The sequence below is a fragment of the Myiozetetes cayanensis genome, unplaced genomic scaffold (genome assembly GCF_022539395.1).
Source record: "Myiozetetes cayanensis isolate MyiCay16 unplaced genomic scaffold, myiCay2020 scf1, whole genome shotgun sequence".
Classification (NCBI taxonomy): domain Eukaryota; kingdom Metazoa; phylum Chordata; class Aves; order Passeriformes; family Tyrannidae; genus Myiozetetes; species Myiozetetes cayanensis.
This window is the reverse complement of record NW_026086604.1, coordinates 37,437,499-37,458,427: the sequence shown is the minus strand read 5'-3', so window position 1 is coordinate 37,458,427 and position 20,929 is coordinate 37,437,499. Positions and strand designations below refer to the sequence as shown.

General features: G+C 40.4%; 1 protein-coding gene across 2 annotated transcripts; it reads right to left on the bottom strand.

Moving 5' to 3' along the window:
* Positions 1–554: 554 nt before the first annotated feature.
* Positions 555–14,952, bottom strand: LOC126648198 (epidermal retinol dehydrogenase 2-like). 2 transcript variants are annotated; one of them, XM_050330932.1, is made up of 7 exons: positions 14,809–14,952; positions 11,555–11,898; positions 6,728–6,859; positions 5,611–5,710; positions 4,539–4,683; positions 3,841–3,966; positions 555–2,761 (listed from the first exon to the last, which is right to left on the bottom strand). In XM_050330932.1, exons 2-7 carry the CDS (start codon positions 11,873–11,875, stop codon positions 2,668–2,670), a joined length of 918 nt encoding a protein of 305 aa, XP_050186889.1. In that variant the 5' UTR covers positions 11,876–11,898; positions 14,809–14,952; the 3' UTR covers positions 555–2,667. The 2 variants fall into 2 exon arrangements, with proteins under 2 accessions (XP_050186889.1, XP_050186895.1); XM_050330938.1 differs by lacking the exon at positions 14,809–14,952 and adding an exon at positions 14,690–14,713.
* Positions 14,953–20,929: the final 5,977 nt, after the last annotated feature.

Below are 20,929 nucleotides of genomic sequence, written 5' to 3'. Positions count from 1 at the left end.
AAGTAAACCATTTTTTATCTCAACAAGTTAATATATCAGCTGAAGATCCAAATACTCCATGCAACCTTCTTAACACAGGGAAAGGATTTGCCCTGTTTGACCTCCAGGATACAGCTCCACTTATTTGTCATGCCATCTCAGGAAATGTGGGAGATCAAAACGACCACGGGACAGGATATTATCCTTCTGGCACATGATGTAATTTGACAGTGACCTCAATATTCAGAGCGGTAGCAGCATATTTGTGTACTCCTACCAGCACAGCTAGCAAGCAGAGATTTTCTAGTGAAGCTTTGTATGACATATTGTACATGCTCAATCTTCCACAGAGCTTGGTCTCTAAAAGATTTGAATATACTGAGTCCAGGAAAGGGCTGCAAAGATAATTGAGGTACTGGAACATCTGTCATACAAGGAGAGGTCAAGATTGCTGGGATTGCTCAGTCTCAAGAAAAGGCTCAGGCCCAATGTGTATAAGTACCTAAAAGGACAGTGTAAAACACAGAGCCAGACTCTTAGTGGTACCCACTGAAAAGACAAGGAGAAAGAGTACATTCAATATAAACATAATTTTATTTGTTTGTAAGCAGAGTGTGAACAAACACTGGAACAGGTTATTCAAAGAGTGCCATGGTTTTGTTTGTTCTGGGAAACGAAGCTGGAATTTTTCTCTTCCCCCTGCCCATAGTGTGAAAGTGATGTTGAATAGGCAGGTTGGCTGTGGCTTGGGCCATTAACACAAAAGAAGTGGCTGGTAAAACCACATTCCAAGTTGATGTCCCTCAAGATCTTACCTGAGGGGAGGGGTAAGGAGTTTTTTTTACTTTTCTTTCCTACTCTCAGGGAAACGAGGAAGAAGGTTGTTGCTGCCTGAGCTGGGATGAGGTCCGGGTGGCAGGAGCTCAGAGGTGGCTTTGCTCTCGGCCTGGCTGCCAGCTGGGAATTTTGCTTGGATTTTTGTCAGCGAGGAACTGTTTGGGAGGCCTTTCCTTGTCCATTTTTTTCAGCAGCAGTTCTTGTGTACATCAAAGGAGAGGGGAAAGTTACACCATAGGACTCAGCCAGCAGGACAGACACACCCAGGGGCCCCCCAACGTGGCAACCACCAGTGATCCAACAGAGTCCCCTGCTGACACTAAAAATGAAAAGCTACTTGCTCTGGAGTTTGCCACTCAAACTGCTCATATGCACAACCCACTTTTCTTCCCCTTTGCTCCAGAATTCTGCATACCTAGTATTTCATAGCCAGGAGGGAAAAATGTGGTCCGTTAGTATAAAGAGGTGAGGAGTCTGAAGACACAGATACACCACACAGTTATTAGTGGTGGACTTTGAGAACAGTGCAATGTATGTATGGACAGCACATTTAGACAACCTCTTTTTTACTTGTTAACCATTAAAAAGTCACCCTTTTCTCCATACTGTTCCAATTGCTGTACCAATTGTGACAAGCACTGTCACACTGTAGCAAGCGCTGTGACATGACATGGGCTTAGCCAGCATGTACATAAATGACATACATATAAGATTCCTTTTTCTTGTTTTGGATTACAAAAAACTCGAGGGGGCTTTCAGCTTTCTATCCTTCCCTTTTCAAAAAGGGCAAGGCCTCCTCAGCATATGTCCAAAATAAATGGATAGTCCTAAGAGTAAAGAGAAAGTAACACAAGTCTCTGTAGACACAAGGCAACCTGCCACCCAACTCAGAGAAGCAAAACATCATGCCATTACTCAAGCTATGCCTGTAATGACACCATTCACTCCAGTTCCATCAGCATCGTTCCTTTCTGAAATAATCCCAAGAGAAACTCCTATTATACAATACACCACCTTTGCTTTTAGTAGCTTATTGTCTTACTTGACAAGACATTGTATTGTCCATCTAGACTGGCAGTCTTCTGCTTTACTGCTACAAGTTCATTCTTTTTAGATGACAATTTAAAATTGTTCATTAAATACTGCACCTAAATGATACAAAGACTTCTGTTACAAAAGTTGCATAGTATGAGCTTTTAAAATAAATTAGGTAAAATAGATCAGCAGCACAAATACATAATTTACATCCTTACTCATCCCTGTTCCGACATCCATAGTAATCTGTGAGTTCAGAGACCACCACCTCCAAATATATTTCATTGTTTTTTCATCAATGCAGCGCATATTTTCATTTCACAAAACTTTTCATATGAATTACAATCTGTTGTCTCAGGAAACTCGAATTCTTCAGCTTACCACGGAATGATACCAACAGTACAACTCATGGTCATGGTTCATTGAATGGCAGCAAAAAGTCAGGTCCACTAGAGCCTTTTCTGGATTCCTGCTGAATGCATATGGCTTCTTGCTCCATTCTCCCCACAAAAGTTGCCAATTAGTAGTTTGTGATGCAGGATTGTATTCAAGGCATTATAAACAGACATAACCAAAGCAACTAAATTCAATTAATGTATTTTCATAATGAGGTGAAAAGAGTTCACTGAATTGAAAAAATAGTTCAAATGAAAGCTGTTAAGTGCCAATTAAAAAGCAACTTTTCTAAATCTTGTTACTAATGAGAAATGAGGCACCCTAAGTTCACAACTGCTATAGAAGCAAATGTTTCTTTTCCCATCACCGCCTTTAACAAGGTCCACTTTAGAGTTGCTGGTCTCTGAATTTTGTGCTTTTTTAATCCTTCTTTGGTCGACCTTTGAAGGTATCCATTAAATGGAATGCTCCAAAATAGTCCAGAAGGAGAACAGCTGCTTTCACTGGTAGGATGCTGTAAGGAAGAAGACAAAAAGGAACAAAACAGACATCAGAGGAGTTGTGCAGTTTTGTCACAGAATGTTTTACCTGGCTAGTACAGGCAAAGGCAGTATACTCTTTAGAATATAGACTCACTGGTCCTCTCATAATACCTATTACACTTGTTTGGTAGACTGAGTTATTAGACAGATCGGTATCCCAACCTGTTGGAGGTGACCATGGCGAAGAAGAGTTGTACCACAAAAAGGAGAAAAGGATTCCTTGAGGAGAGGGGTGGAGGACCAAGTTTTGTTTGACGGACTGCATTTAAAGGACTTTCTGGTTGGTTCTTTAACAATGTTAATGCATGTTTTAAAAAGGCTTTGTACCCCAAGTTTTTATAAGGTTTCTCCCCTCAGTTGGTTTCCTGTTTTTCTATTGGACAGTTTTTGCTGCAGTGCAGATGTTCGTTATAAGGCTATGCCCATCTCCTTTCTACCTTAAATGGTTATTTACCCACCTACCTAATTCCATATTCATGTAATTCCGTCTCCTTATCTCATAATTGGACTGTTCACTCCCCTTGTTGTAGAACCTTCCTTGTTCCCCCTAAAAGGGGGAGCCATTTTGAATAAAGCAGATCTGCCTGAGATCTGTCACCCTGCTTGAACCCTGCAGGTCTCTTGTCTCTTGTCCCGAACTGTGACATCAACCTGGCTTGCAACAGAGTCAGAAATGCCCTAATGCTGGAGCAAGACACCAGATATGTCCTAGGTTAACAGCTGCACTCAGTGATCTTAGAGGTCTTTCCCAACCAATGATCCTATGACATGCAGTTACTGAGCAGCAGGCCCAGTCTCTACATCCTGCAGTAAAACAGCACCCCAGTGGAGTCAGCAAGTCACAGACATTTCTGTCATTGTTCTGTGGTCCAAGGGTAGACTGAACATCTTAAAAAAAAAAACAACAAAAAAGGAACCCTTCAGAAATGTGCAGAACCTAATGGAAAGTCACAACAACAAGTGGAAGCCTGTTTGGTACTTCTGGTCAAACATGTAGCTGGAACATCCCTTGGACAGAAAAGAGAGAGAGGAAAAGAAAGTCATAACTTACTTTTTCAAAGCAAATAATACATAAAGGATGCGTGGTATCAGCAACATTTCTTGGTTCTGTCGAACAGCAGTGACTATCTTCTCAGCCACATACTCTGGATCCAGCACAGGAAACAGATGTGGCCACCTGAAAGAGAAAACATCTCTTACTATAATACAAATTGGACTCACATTTAACTCAAAATGAGTCTCCATTTTACAGTTATTCAACTAGAAAAAGAAATAAATGCCACAAAACCTATGAACAACAGAACCTTCGTTATGTTCAAGTGAATGGACATTGTTATTTTCCCTCTGTAAGACCTCTTAAGACAAATTAGAGTCCTCCTATTAACACACACCACCTTTTATTTGACTTGTAAATGTTGTCATTATACATGCATACTGAGCAAGCCTATGACACCGGTTTCAGGACATGAATGGGTGTTTACTAACCAGACAGGACAACTGGAGCATTTGGCTTCTGCAGAGGAAGGACACTAATAACGTTTCACATTTCAGCTTAAATGAATAGTAAAGTACTTAGGCCTTTGACATTTGGGTTGCCCAGTCACTGAATAGCACTGTTAACACCTATCTGAAGCCCTAAAAATAGCACAAGCAGAGAAAATCCTAGCTCATGATTTTCATAAAGGAAATAGGGGTATGTAACACACTCAACATGCAACTTGCATAAAAACCTCACAAGAGTTTACTCACTTGGTTTTAACACCATCAAACATGCCTGTGTTTATGATGTAAGGACACACAATTGTGGTTTTAATACCAGTCTTTCCCAGACTTCTCATCTCTGCATCAATTGACTCTGCAAAACCAACTGCTGCAAATTTACTTGCACAGTAATCTGTAAAATAAAACATTAATTGCAGTTAAATATTTAATTTTACAAATTAAACTTTCCTGAACAGATTAAGAGTTTTTGACAGAGAACAAAATTTTGCTCCAGTAAGTAAGCTAACTAGACACCTAATTTTTTTTCAGTGTACAACAGCACAATATGGTGTTGAAATGATTTATACAGAGTACCTGCAGGAAATTACTGTCCAGTAATAAAACACTTCAAAAAAGAATAGGAACAGTTTTCAGGATTAGGTTACTAATAAAGTTTGACTTTGATGTGATTCATTCCTTTACTTTCCCTCTCCTAAATTAACTGTTGTTTTAGATTGGCAGACAGAGGATCTCTCATCACATCCCTGCTATCACTTTTCCACTCTCTATGGAGCAATGGTAAATTAAATTACCTTTTCATACCAGACCTTATCTTTGAATCCATGCACTTGATTCTTATGCATCAAACTCAAGTTTTCAAGACTCCCTAATGTGGTTTCAACTTGAAATGCATTTTTCCCTCACTATTACTGCCTTAAGGCTAGATTTCTTTTACTGCTATGTCACCTTTATCATTTTCCTCCCCCTTCGTATACATTTTTCAGAAATGCCTTCTGATTTTTCACTAAATCTAGAGTGGCCTCCTCCTTATCAGAAACCTGCAAGTTAACTTTATCAACACTGAGGTTCTCAGTTTCCAAAGTCCTACGTGGCTTCTAGATCACCTAACTGCTTTGGCCAAAAAACCCGTTTTAGAGCACAGCTAAGCTTCTGGAAAACTTTTTAAAGAAATTGTCTATTTAAGGTCAGCTGCTTTGAAAGCGTGACTACTTGCTTTACCTCTAAGGAAAGATCCAGAAAACACAAATTTAGTTTGTGGGGTTTTTTCCCCATAAGTATTGATTGCAGAATTTAAATCAAACTAGCTTGAATACACTACCTGAAAGACGAGTGACTCCACACAGTCCTGCAGAGCTTGCTATGCTAACCAAGTGTCCATGGTTAGTGGCAATCATTGCTGGGAGGAAGGCTTTGTAAGTCTGTAAGGTAAATCAGAGTTGCAATGGAACATTTTACTAATTAAGCTACATGCTAAAATATTTTGAAGGTGTGGTTTTTACAGAAATTCTCCCTACGGTTTAAGTAAGCTCTCCCTCTTCCATTACGGAAAGAGAGTGTGTGAGTGTGTATGTGGGGGGTGTGTGTGGAGTTTTTTGTTTGAACTCTAACCTTCAAGTATTTAAATGGGGACTTTTCCAGCCACAGGAGTACTACCAAAGACAGATGGTAACTTGCTGAAAGCTAACTACATAGATTCAGCTAGTAGTGAGATTTCTTCCAGCTCACCACTGCAGTGTTTCAAATGAGAATGTAGAGTTCACTGCAAATTTTCTAAAATGGCAAAACTTGGAGTATCATGTTTTCCTTCTATATAAAGTCATTAAATCTTTGTTATTAAATTTATTTATAAATAAACTGAAACATTTTAATATCTTCTTCACAATTCTTTATGATAGAAACACCACATAGGTGATCTGCCTTCCCTGGAAGGAAGAAAAGGCACATAAGCTTATTAATTTTGAACAGAAGCTCCACGTATTATTAAGAGCATTATCTGAACATGTGGTATTTCTTGTAGAAACTATCATAACTACAGAACAACTAGAACAGTAACAGAACTGAACATTTCTCTTAGGGCAGCAACTATTCAGATGGGTGAGCCTGCTTCATGTCACTTAATCATGAGATTGTAACAAATGAGTACACTCAGAATTTAGGAGACAGTAAACTTTGGTTCTTAAGAACACTTCTAAATTTGAAATGCTTCCACCTGCCTACACCAGAGGTTCTCAAAGGATCCACTCTTCCATCCATTTTTTTTTTTTTAAATTTTATAGACTCCAGGGCATAGAAAGCAATCTCTTGTATCATTTCTAACTGAACTTCCAAAGAGCTAAAAATCCTTGCATGTTTCCCTCAATTCCAAAAGGCAAAATTAACACTGAAAACACATTAGAGGGATGTTTTAGTATATATATGAAAAATATAGGTCTTACCCAGAAGTGTGCCATTGCGTTCACTTCCATGGTTTTTTCTACAAGTGAATCTGGAGAATCAATAAATGTCTTCCCTGTTACAATACCAGCATTGTTGACTAGGATGTTAACATCGCCAACTTCTTTTTTAACCTAAGACAAGAAGCACCAAGATATTACAATAAATAAAAAACATGCTTTCTAAGTATTATATATGAAAACTTATCAAAACAGAAATATTAAACATTTCAAATGAGTTAAACTTATGCCTCTTATAGAACCAAACACCTCAGGTCCTTGCATATTTTCTCCTGATGCCTTTTTAAATCTGAGTTTTCTACTGGATTTTCTTTAGAGATGTGGATTCCAACAGCTCCACACAAGCTTCTGCTTTCAGCACCTCTGTTTCTGGGGACAACTGTTACAGATTAAGTGTCTACTGCAGAGACCTTAACAAATGCAACAAGTACTTTTCTATGGTAAATCCATTTTAAAATCAATGAACAGTTCTGGACTAGAAGCTGGTACATGCTATCCCAGAATAAAAGTTGGTAAAAACCAATACCTATATATTTAACTCAGTAGGAGGAAGTATAGTTCTCATTTTAGGTCCAGACTGAGAACATTCATGAACAGACTCACTTGAGTGAACAACTACAGGCCAGCTGATACCAAGATATTGTGCCAGCTCTCAAAAGGAGAATGAAAATATTCAATATAGTATTTGAAGTACAATTAATTGATCTGAGCTATCTGGGAAAAAAAGAAACAAGTACTCTATGTTGTTTAACTTGTGACTTCCAGATTAAGTGCTGAATGTGTACTGATCAGTAGTTTTGGGAAACAGATTGGTTTTATACCATCTTGCCATACAACTGGAGATCTTAATTTCTTCATGCTTCTTTTGCTAGGTGCCTATAGTGACTGAAAAAAGCCCAGACAGAGCAGATAGGTTCACCTATATAACAGTAAAGAATTAAAGGGTATTTTATCACCTACCATTTATTCTAGCTTAACTTTCTCATCTTCCTTAAACTTATCCATGTTTGTTGACTAAGCAAGGGTTCAAAAAAAAACCTCCAACAAACAACAAAGTCCAGAGAGCAGCTTTGATAGGATTACACAGAGTAGCTTATGTAACAAATTCATCAGCCAGAGCCACTGTCCACCTCAGTCATTGCCTGAATATTCTCATCTGTCTACTCACCTCTCAAAAAGTTGTAGCAGTTTAAATACTCTGAAGCAGTGGCACATGATCTCCATAGGCAGCCTTAGACAAGTTGTTCTAGTCACCAACCTGAGTATGCATCCCTCATCACAAGTTAAAAATAGCACAGACTTATAAATGTATTTGTTAGTAAGGGATGTTTTAATACTGCCTTATGTCAGATGATCTAGCAATTCTGAAAACCTGGACCAGTACCTCAAATCTACTCTTTGGGGCAAATAAATAACTGAATAAATGGTCATGCTTCTTTTGTGCAGACAAAAAAAGACAGAGGTGGGGGATGTGGTACATAACAGTTTGTAACCTGGTGACTGGGGCACTCAGGTTAGACGAGCAGAAGGAACAGTGAACAGAACTTCTATCACACCATTTCTAACTGGTGGTGAAAACCTGAACAACCTCTTCCTTTACCACTTGGCTCTACTGAGTCTTACAAAATATAGTCACATTTTGGATGGAATTCAAAGCAGATATAAGTGCCACACTTTGCAACCCAGACAAATTCCAGCTTTACAACATCTCTGTTCACGCTTCTTCCCTGTTAACTAGATGTGGCAGCTTTCCTCAGCAAATTGGCTGTTTTAATTCACTTCTCTCAGCTCTCCCTTGTGCATGACAGTGACAAGACACTCAGCCCAGGCTTCCACACTCTGCTTTGAGACAAAGTATAAGAGACCTTTATCAAGGCTTTTCTCTAGCTACTGGGGAGTGGAGGAGTGAGTGTACGTGTAAAAATAATGCCCACTTCCCAGAGCCTTAAACCTCTCAAATCATGCAGTGCAGGAAATTATGTTCCAGGTGTTTTAGGCCTCAGCAAAGCAAGCATTATGCAAACAGGTGATCTGGTTAATCAGCTTTTTCGAGTATAAACACTTTTCTGTTTGTTTCTGCATTTATATTTAAGCATTTTGTTTCTGCATTTATATTGAAGTTACATTGAAGTTTAGTAGTGAGCAATTCCCATGACTCCCAAACAGCATCCCAAAATGTGTACTTTCTAAGAACCATGAACCTCTCTGTAACTGCTTACAAGAGTTAGAAAAACAACCACTGGATATTTTATAGGCAGCATTAAATACCACCAGGAAGTGTGTTTCTACTGTTGCTCCTCTGCACAAGAAAGAAAATTCTTCGAATACTGGAATACTGACTGTAAACTGTCATCTTGACTAAAAAGCAAGAAACAAAACTAGCAGATAAGTAAAAAAGTACAAGTAAAAAGTGCAAGAGAGATCCTGAAAGTAACTGTGATCCATGATGCAATTTTGCAGCACAATTATGAGAAGAGGCTTCTGTTTCTTCACAAGTAGGAGGATAAAAAACCAGAGTTACTTCCATCTTTCAAAGTCCTAGATTCTTTAACTGAACTTGAAGGAGGGGTAGATCAGAGAAGGCCACATTCCACTATGAGTTGGGTACTTCTGGAACAGGGACATTAATAATGGCCAGTCTTCGCGAGCGAAGATCCAGGGAAGGTCTTTCCACCTTCCAGCCTGCGCATTGAATTTTTTAGGTGAGACACAGTGTGCGCGGAACTGAGCCCACCCTTTAATCCTAAGGTTCATCTGCCGGGGCCAAGCGAGCTTGGACGGTGGCAGCGAGGTCCTTAGGACGTAGGTGGGTTGCCTTTAAGGGCTAACGAGCCCCACCTGCCCGGGAGTGGCTCTGACTGGGAATCGAACCCGGGTCTCGGCGGTGACAGCGCCGCGCCTTTACCACTAGACCACCAGGGGCACAGGGACATTAGAAATAAATTTTAAGCTCTAGCTCTTGATAGCCGAAAGCTGTCCTTGATCCTGTTGGTATAGGAAAGGAACAAGGACCTCACATGTGCAAGGCCTTTTGGTTTTCTTCGTGCTGAAGTAACTTTTTTTTCCTGGTGTCTCTGTGTGGCTGATGAAGCAAGTATTAAAGGTTCACATAAATTTCATTTTGGCTTTGAGATTGTTTTACTGTGGGCAAAGTTTTCAACCATATCTTGCCACGCCTGCATGAATTTAGTTCACTACAGTCTTGCAAAACCCCAAGACATTGTGTGAAGCTAAATCACCAGGAGGGGGAAAAAAATCCCCAGAATCTGGAACCAAACTATCTTGTTTTGCAAAGGCTGATGCTGAACACTGTGAGCCAAAGTCTACTATGCTGCACTAAGTAAATAGTGGCACCAACTACTACTGAAGTCTTTTTGTCACTCGTAAGATGGGAAAGTTGCTAGCATGATTCTACAACAACTACAGAACATGGCATTTCTGAAATAACATTAGTAGGGTATTTTCTTCTCTGGAATCAGCAGGAGGATTATTAGTGAATCTGACAGTTAGTGAACAACTGACAGAAAATTGTAAGTGAGGGATCATGCACCAAGACCCTATTACAACTTCTTTGTCCCTGTCTAACTCTGTATCATCTGGAACCTGTGTTACACACAAATCTACATCAGCTTCTCTTTTTAAAATTTGGGCAGAATGGCTCAACTACTGCTTTTCTCCATGGGACTGAAGTGTTAGCCCTCAAGTCTTCAAAACTGAAGGTCAGTTTTCATTTTCTTCATTCCAGTGTCCTTCACTCTACAATATTCCCTCCTCCTCCAGTCCTCCCAGTTCAGCTGGAAGCACAGCTACAGGCCTGTGGAGAGACACGTGCAGCTACTCTGCAGGGACAGCAGATGTCCAGCTCAGCTGGTGTAAAGGAGCTGTGAGGGGGACCAAGGATGATCAGAATTACTGGAATACAAAACCAACAGCACCAGCCTCTAACAAGCTGCAAGTTATGCATAAGCTTCACTTATCAGAAAGCTTGTTGTAATCATTTTTGCATAGATAGAAAAAGGAAGAAGGCTAGAGCTTCTTAAAGAGCACCAAAACCTTAGTTCAGCCTTCAGCCAATGGATGTTCCTGAAGACAGCAGAACCTTTTTTTTTTTTTTTTAAAAAAAGAATTTATCCCCAGGCAAACACTCACTGTGGAAAATTCTTAGTCCAACAGTTAAGTTTAGCAAATTTTAAGCAAATGAGAACATGTTGTTATACTGGAAACTGTTAGGCAATTTTAGCTTTTGGCAATTCTACTATTCTGCCTAAAATATCTAACTACATCTTATGTTTACAAAGCTCTTCAGAAATGAAAGAAAAAATATGTAAGACCTCAAGATATATTTATTAATTCAGAAAAAAAGTGAGTTTGCAAAAATCTATTCACAGCCATGGAATTATTTGAAATAGTCTAAGCAGTTAATCCTTTTTACAATGCATGGTTTTTAGGGTTTACTTTTGGTAAAAGGCTGCCAGAACTTGAAATACTGCTTTAGCTTCGAGAAATTGATTTTCTGCACTTCATGAGTAAGTGCCTGCTCAGTAATCGAATGAATGATTGAGAAGCTACCCAGCTGAAATGAGCCACTGAAAAAGAGAACCAGTTCTCTTTTTACTTTTTAAGGAATAAAGATACACAAGTCAACTCTAAACTCCAGAATTCTTGAACTAGATAATGCACAATACATTCAGAATTAATTAACTTTAATTTCTTACTTTGAAGCCACTAAAAAAAACTTAATCGTGCATTTTACACACATGCATACACTCATCTTAGGATAGTGTCAAAGCCACAAATAAGATACTTTACCTGATCAGCTACACTGTAGACATCCTGCCTCTTACTACAGTCACAGATGTAACAGTGTACTCTTGCTGCTCCATTTTCTCTGGCCAGTCTGACTGTCTCCTTGAGCCCCTCTTGATTAATATCCCATAGAACCAACGTGGCTCCAAGTCTGGCAAACTTTAATGATAAGCATCTTCCAACGCCACTTGCTGCTCCTGTTATTAATACTATTTCACCACTAACATTCTTCTTTGGTTTAGGCACAATCAAGAACACTAGTGACTCCAGTAAGTAATACGGTAGTAGTACAATGACCTTTAATGTTTCCAGGAAGAAGTTCATCTTGAGGCTATTTATTCAGATACCTGATGAAAAAAAAAAACCAAACATTTACCAGATAGGATAAGCCGTAGAGAAAAAAAATCAAACACCAACATTGCAAAACTGAAAACATATTTTCAGATCCATTCTAAATATTTTCTCTAGCCCACTTTTAAGTGTTGCTTCAAAAAAAGATATAGGCTTACAACTGCATATCTGACTTATTTTTTCTGTTTGTCTCATCTCCAGGTTGTTCCTCCAGAATATAGTACACAATTCATTTACAATTCAGCAGCAGTAGGAAACAGCTGCCCTTGTTTGCTTTGGAAATTCCCCATCCCTGATGTTATGGGTTTCATTCTCTGCTCTGACAGAATGTGGGCTCAAAATAAAATTAAAAAAAAAAAAAAAAAAAAAAAAGAGTGATATCTACCAATTGAGCATCTTAAATAGAAATGCATGACAAACAATGTTAGTGCTCACAAGCTAGTACTTTAGTACGGAAAAATTCTGCTTTAAGGGCCACAATGTTTGTTGCTTTGTAGGCACTCCTTGTTGTCACAAAATCACATCTAGAACAAGTCACAGTCTCAACTCTGCTGGAGAAAAAAAAAAAAAAGACAAGAAACCATAAACATAGAGAGCTTCAGAAGACAGTATGCTTATAAATCTCCAAACACAGCAGGCAAACAACTGGCTGTCACTCCTAGCTTTTCAACTACCTGTACTACCAATATTGAGGAGAGTCTGCTTTTGCAGTTGAACACAGTGCTGTAAGAACTCATTGCAAAGCTGTTAGGTTTCTTCACTTTCCTGCATGAAGCAAATGTCACAGGCTTGAATCATACCATCTCAGGTATGCTTTTAACCTCACAGTCTGTACTCATCCCAGTAATGACAAAAACCAAGCAGGCATTTAAGCCCTTGTTATTTTATTTCCCAGTATATCAGTGCTATGTAAGAAACGCATAGCATTGGTCAAAGCAGACCTTTAATCTCTAACTACAGTATGAAAGCTTAATATCTTCCTTCTCAGCTAAATGTAGAGTACACTGGCACTTACACTTCAACCTTTAGCACTACATGCCCAGTTTGCTTACATTCTTAGTGAACTTTGCTATCTATGTATATAGGTAATTGTGTTTGACAAGTGCCAGGAGATAAGTTACTTAGATCTCTGTTACTCTGAGCAAAGTTCATGAAATTTAGCATGTGGACATAAATGTGTTATGAGTCTCAGGTTTTGTAAATGGGAAACTAGGGCAGTCCTGAAAAGAGATAGGCCACTGCTAGAACAGAGCTAGTTACTTCAGAAAGTTTTCTGGCAGAAACATTAGAACATCTTAAAACTATTCCAATAACAGAAAAACAGTTGTCAAAAACACAGCAGGTAGAAAACCAAGTTCTTCTTTCTGGAGAAGTCTTACAGAGAATGCTTTTTATTCCTCATTCCCATTAAAATGTGACTAAATCTACATAGAGGCAGTAACACCAGGAAGAAACTTAAGAAATATCAAAGCAGCACAGGAATATTTTTCTAGAGCTGATATTGACATTTCCTGTAATAGGCTCTCATAGCTACAGAGCTACTACAGATTAAGCAAAAGTAGAGATATAAAAGTGTCATTAAATTTCATGTATATATATATATATATAAACAAACCAGCAAGTTTTTGGAAACACAGGTTGTTTGTTGAGTTTCAAACAGAAGCAACAAATCTTTAAAATAAATGCAATTGCTGAATTTAGCCTGATTACACTGATTTAATGCACTAAACAAAACACCTTCCACTTACATGAAAGGTGTCTGGCAACTCTGGAGTAGATAAAAATGTTAAACTTAATCCCTAAGGAAAACCGAGGGAGACAATTGCCTTCAGAAGAAATAAACAATTTGACTTAAACCCAGTTTAGAACTTCTAGTAAAATAATCATATATTAGGCCTGTATAGGACAAACACACATTAGATTTTTTTAAAAAAGTACTGACTTTCACTTAATGAAGTAGACTTATTTAGGCATACAGACCACAAGAGACTTCCTGTTAGAGCACCAACTCTTCAAAGAGACAATTTCCACTAACACATTTCTCCCCTAACCCAACTTCGACTGGGGCAGGAGTCCTCCATTATCACTCGCTCACTACATTAGCACTACTAATTATACCAGCTACTGTAAGCAAGCATACCCATACAGACAATTAAATTTACCAACTCACTTGGCCGATTTTGCATCCTTAACTAAAGCAATCAGGGATTTATTTCCAGGTGAATTAACCAAAGATGCCTTTGGCACATATAAGATCTCAGATCACTTCTGATGCCATGTATCATTTTTTAATATGTCTACATTCACACAGACATAAGTGTGGAAGACTGTTACTGGTAGTGAAGTATCAGAGGTTTTACAGATTTCAAGTGCAGATAACTTTGCTAACACAGGCTTGTTGGTACCTGTGACAAAACTCACAGCCGACAGGCTCTTGCAGACCTGACAGACTTTGAAAAGACTATTATCGCTTACAAGTCACAAGGGCAGGATTGAGGCTGGCAGCTGAACCGCAAAACACCTCTGCTAGCCGAAGGGACTAAAGGTTGATCATGCAATCACCTGAACAGGATTTAGCACGCATGAATTTTTCTCACTGCACCTGGAGGGTTGCGATCCCACAAAAATACAGTGGTCCTGTCGCCAAGGCTGTCCAACAGCTGAGGTGCAGCAGTACCTTCCTCACCGCCCGGAGGACGCCGGACAACCTCACTCTCAGTGCCTGCTAACCCAATCGGCATCATAACAAAACCCACGGGCAGCTTTCAGCTGCGATAACCGACTCACCATCCGCTCTCAGGCCGCCTCCCCGGCCCCCCCCCCCAGCTCCTCCCGCCGAGCGACCACACAGCCTGTCCCGTCCCCCCGCGCCCGCCCGGCCAGAACACCCCCAGGACCGCGGGTACCTCCGTCTTCCCGGCGTGGCCCAGCGGCTCTGGGGAGGGCACCGGCAGAGGGAGGGAGCAAAAAACCCAACAGGGCGGAGTGGAGCAGCCCTGCTTTTATGCCGGCAGCCCGCCCCGCCGAAGGGGCTGACCGGATACCCGGGGGCGGGACGGGAGAGGATGGCATGGGGTAGCACGGGATGGCACGGCACGGTACGGCATGGTATTGCACGGCCTCTCTCCGCTCCGCTCTGCAGTGATAGAGAGCCGGGCCGGGGGCTGCGGTTTGCCAGGGCCTGCCGGGCAGCGGGACGGCATTCAGCCGGGCGGGGGGAGCGGTGCCTGCCCTCCGTGCCCGCACGGAGATGAGGGGTCGCCTCCGGAAAGGAGAACTGCGGCCTCGGGGGGGCAGTGAGGATGCTCGGGCCCCTGGGCTCCTCGCTGAGGCCGGGGTAGGGCCAAAGGCTCAAAGGACGGAGCAGCTTTACGGGGCAGAGGCTCTCGAGGCGACGGCCCCATACTTTCCCGCGGTTTCTGGGTTTTGTTTTGGTTTGGGGTTTGTGTGTGTGTTTTGTTGTTCGTGTATGGTTTTCCTTTGTTTTTGTTTTTTTGTTTGTTTTTGTTTTGTTTTGTCTTTTAGTAGTTAAAATGTCCTTTTGAGTTTTATGAAGGAGGAATTCTGTTGGAGAGATTACCGACCGGGAGAAGATGGATTTCACACAGCTGGTCTAGATCGAGTGTGGGTGCTGCCGGGCCGGTACTGAGGAGAGGTGGGCGCTGATTGTGGTTTCAGAGGAAGTCTGAAGAAAACTGTTGGGTAGTATTGAGCTTCGGGACGTGTAGAGTTTAGGGAAGCCTGTCTGAACAACTCACTACACGTGTGGTGGTTATAACTCCATGTAGAGACCTGCACACCTGGTGGTTGTGAAGAGATCACCTGACCTGTAGGGCCAAACCCTATGTGAAGCCATGATGTGTGGAAGGGGTTTCAGTAGGGTAAGTGTGACTCTTTTGGGGTGATGTCCTCTCAAGGGAATGAATGCCACTCCAGCTTGCAAAGTGTCTTCTGGCTGTAGTCAAATTAAAGTTTGAGTTTGCTAATTCAATGAAATGCTCTGCATTTACTGCTATATATGCTTGAGTCCCTTAGGGCAGCAGTGTTTTGGAAGTTTTTTTTTAACCTCACGCTCTTCCTTAGCCAGCAGAACTCTGAAACTGTAAGGTACTGAATATTCACTTCAAGGAAAGTTTGTATGAGGAGAAGATGCTTAGTACCCACAGAAAAAAATATGACTGAAGGCATTTGCTTGGCAAATCATTATCATGATCATTAATATGCCTCCTTTACAGACTGGCATGTTTGTGTTGTTGTTATACTTCTGTAGAAGTATGAGAACACGGCTTTTGGAGTGTTATTTTCATCTGATGAATGAAGCCCATGCTCATGAAACACTAGAATTAATATACTGCTTAATAATGGCTGTGAAAGAGCAATTAATAACGTAGGCTATTTTGGGCAACTTTGAATATCTTTTTTTTTGATTCAGTAATCTTCAAAGAAAATCTGAAAACTTCATGTGAACAACCACTTTGAAGGAAAAAGGATGGAAGCACACTTGGCAATACATACTGTAGAGGGAGCAGGTTGTTTTAGTTGCTTGCTTGCCTTGAAATAAATGGGTCCCATAGTTAAGAAGTGTAGAGGCCTGTAAGGTGCTGTGCTGTTTAAATAGATACGTTTCTTGCTTCACCTACACTTTCTATTTAAATTATTGTTGAAAGAGGTCAAAAGGTCTTTTATTTCAGGTATGCAGCTTTGTATCAGAGTCTAGGCTCTTGACTCTAGACTTTGCTGCACCCTCAAGAACTATTGACTGAAGAGAAATAAACTGCTGGATTAGAATATTTTAGTGGGAGTTATTGTATTAATACAGTACATTCAGGAGGCTAATGATAATCAAACAGTGCCACTGTTGGCTGCTCCTTTTTGTGGATTGTATTGTTTACAGTGGCTTGCTGAAAAAAACAAAGCATAAAAAACCTCCAATCATTTAATTTTAAAAAGGTTTTAATATGTGCTTTGTACTAATACTTCATAATTAATGCATCTAACATTGAGGCTGACCTTATGATTGGAGTTGGAGGATAGAAGGTGGGAGACTTCCTTTCCCCAACTTTGATTTCCTGCATGTTATTACAACTCACTGAATAAAATTTGCTGAAACAAAACTCACTAGATAGCTTGACTTTGCTTGTCTATGTTATGAAAGACTAAAATTAGTCTGTAGAGAAATCATTTTTAGGATGTCAAATTAGCGTCTTCCACAGTTTTGGGTCAGAGAAGACCCAAGTGGAATCATTACTCTTGATTCAAGTCTAGAAATGGAACTACCCTAATTTGTATCAGATAGGGATGTCTCCCTCTTGCCACATGTTACTTTTGGACCAGTTTGCGAGTGCTGTCAGAATTCCAGGAGTGTACAACCCCAGGAGACTGGTGTTGTTTGTTTGTTTTGTGTAACATCCTGCTGGATGTTTTCAAAAGAACCCAAGGTATTCAAGTCAAAACAACACCTCCAAGGAACTTTGTAAGTGCTCTTGCTTTTGCTTGTCTGTAGTACTTGTGCTACCTAAGTGTACTGCTAGTCTAGCCATTTTTTACCAGGGGCAGTACTGTATTTTGGCCTACCTTTACTTCAACAAAACACTTGGCATTTGTTGTAAGGCAGATATTGGCACCTCTGCTGGAACAGTAGCAGAGGTGTAACCCAAAAATAGCACTAAAGTGCTATTTATGCTTCATGTGATCTTTGGTAGAAGTTTTATTACATTCACCTTACTTCACCACTATGTAATCTTGATTATGGATGTGTCAAACAAACATGGATGAAGCAAACATTGAAGAAGGGTTGGTCTAAGCTGGATAAATCCAATTGCATGGTGACTAGGATAGTCATCCTCCCTTTATCCTGTCATGCTGTTGCTGCCATATTTTCTTAAGAGCTCTCATACTACTTTTTTTTTCTACCAGAACACTCAAAATATGATAAATATTTTGATATTAAAGCATCAATTATCCCCCATGTACCCCAGCTGCTGAAGAGGAATAGTGTGTAATACGCTTGTAAACAGTCTGATCTTTTTGCTTTCTTTGAATGCTTACTGTGAAATTTGTAGAATCCTAAGAAGACCTCATTGCAGTCTTCAACATCCTCATGAGGGAAAGAGGAGAGGCAAGTACTGATATCTTCACTCTCTTGACCAGTGACAGGGCTCGAGGAAACAGCAGGAAGCTACATTGAGGGAATTTTAGGTTGGATATCAGGAAACAGTTTTTCACCCATGGGGTGGCTGGACACTGGAACAGGCTCTCCAGGGAAGTGGTCATAGTACCAAGCCTGTCTGAGTTCAAGAAGTATTTGGACAATGCTCTCAGGCACATGGTGTGATTTTTGGGGTGTCCTGTGCAAGGCCAGGAGTTGGACTCGATGATCCTGATGGGTACCTTCCAGCTCGGCATATTCTGTGGAAAGTGGCAGTGTCAACTGCTTCATCAATTGCAGGTGTGTCATTGCACTTGCAGCCTGAACGAACTTGCTCTTAAGTCACACACTGCAACTGCTCACAGAGGAGTGGGTCTTCATTTGAAAAACTAATGCCTTGCTAATAGAAGTCAAATGTCTCCTGTGTTGCCTCTGAAGGAAGCAGGGCAAACACTACTTAGTCAGAGTTCTTCAAAATTGACTTCTTTTTCTTATTGCAGCTGAAGAAAAACAACTGGGGCAAAGGAGATTCCAGTCAAACGGAAGGATCATCATTCTGAACGCAGAAGACTGAGTTGAATTCTGAATTGTCATTTACCATATGCATTTCCTTTGAGTCATATTTACCATCTAACAGAGGTTTATGGAATTCTAGTTCCCCCTATAATCAGATTTAAAATAGAGGAATTATAGAAGTGACAAACTATTATCCACTGGTGCCCCATTTACTACATCTGGGAAAAGTGCCAAGTCCTGTTTAGTGAGGGTGAGTGGGTGAGATGTGCTGCACTAACATCTGTTCAAAATATTTACTAACTACACAGTAAATGTGACCAGCAGCTTGGTGCACTGAATAGCATCCCTTGCAAATCAAATCAAGAGAGGGACAAATTCTCATCAGAAGAGGAACATGCCAGCACTAAGTATCATCATGACTTAGCCTTTGGATGCTCAGGTCCCAGAGTTCACTGCCTGTCAAACTGTGCTTACAGTATGGTAGTCAGTGTCAGGACCTGATACATTGTTTTTCATTCCCTGAGCACTTTACTGCAGTGTAGTAAACCTCATCAGGACAGGTAAGTAAAGCCCTTCAAGAAAATATTTTTATATGGGCCAACTCTGTATTCAAGTTTGTCATGTGTCTACACAGCACAGAGGATTGTGTGGGAAGAGGAGTGAAAGCTTGCAAAACAAGACTAACTTAATTGGAGCTCCCATGGGATGAGAAAGTGTGGAATGGGCTCTCTTGCCTCTCACCTTGGCAACAGGTAGTATACACAGGGGTGTTGTGAAATTATGTTCTTTACCCATACAGGAATGTCCATTATGTCAGTCCTGTAAGCAGGCAGCATTGGCTGAGCTTCCATCTGCCTCCAGAGCTAACCCACTTTATTCAGAACAGCGGGCTGAATTAAAAAAAAGGTGCATTCTAGTGTGATATAGAAATGTTACATCATATGCTCAAATAGTAAGTATGTGACCAAGTGCTGTTATAAATCAGGGCTTTGTCTAGCAGTGTGTATTTTCTGATCCCTCAGTTGGATTTTATATGCAAATTCACAAACTTTTGATGCACAATGAACACAGATAATCAGTAGCCTGCCACAGTCAGCTGCAAAGAGATTGCTGCTATGTAGCTCTTGTCTAACTGTTTTTGCATGCTACCCTGTTTGTGCATGGTGTGTTCCTCACAGTATCCTTATTTGTAAGAGATCCTGCCTGTACTGCAGGAGGAAGTATCTCACAAGAGATTTTTTTTCCCCCTTTCTTCATGAAAAAACCACCAAAATCCATGTATTTGTGAATGGTTACTTGGGGAGCTTGGGCTAAAACATTATTTACAATACAGATATGTACTGGCTGGATGGATGGATTTAGAAAGAGAGAAGTTGAGAAGAGTTGGGAAAAAAAAAAGTAATTTGTAATCCTTGCTGAACAGTAAGCAGAGTCAGGCAGCTTCCTACTGTTTGGAACTTAGAAAAATTTCTTCCTAATAAAGAGTAATGCAAAGTTTCCGACATGGAAAAATTAGACATAGCAGGGAAGCAAAACTAACAAAAGAGGTCAGAGGTCTGCAAAATGAGGCAGCAAGGCTGCTAACCAGCTAACAGAAAGATAAGTTAGCAAGATTTTAATTAATTAATTGAATATATGTGAAAGTAGTGGTGGGAGAGTGTATTCTAGTATAGGAATAAGCAGGGATTGGAGGACTACATGGGGTGGAAACAGCAGGGTATAACCAAAGAACTAATTTAAACCTCCATGTGTTGGAGGAAAGATGACAGGTAAGGCGATCAGGAATACCTCATACGGCCTTGCAGATCTGTGCCCTGATGGAAAACTGGAGCAGCCTTTCATGGTAGGGGCTACAAGTGAAGATAAATGCTAAGCGGAGAAGGAAACAAAGTAATGATTCTACGCCAGAGCTAGTCTTCATTTCTCTGCTTTTCCTTCTTCTCAGATTCTGTTGCTTTGTGTCTCATTTCAGATGCTAAATAGCCTGGGGACAGTGAGGTACAGAACTTCTAGCGTACTCTAATGCACTCTGCAACATGTGGCCACTAATTCTCTGAGTGTTCAGCCTCATTCCATACTTGTATCACTGTAAGCTACCATTAAAATAGGAAACATCCTTTGCTCCCATGTCCTTTCATTACTTTGGTTTTTTATAGGCCTAAAGTATGGGAGTTCCCAGCTCTGCACCATGCTTTCTAGGATGTCAGCTCACGTAATTATTAAGCATCAGAATTTTTTGCTATTCTGAAGTAAGTGCCTCTCAACAAGGCAAAAAGTACCCTCTGTCCCTCAAGTGAAACTTTGTGAATGCCAGAACATACTTGCATGTCTTGCAATGCTCTATTTTGGCTTGCTGTGTATTT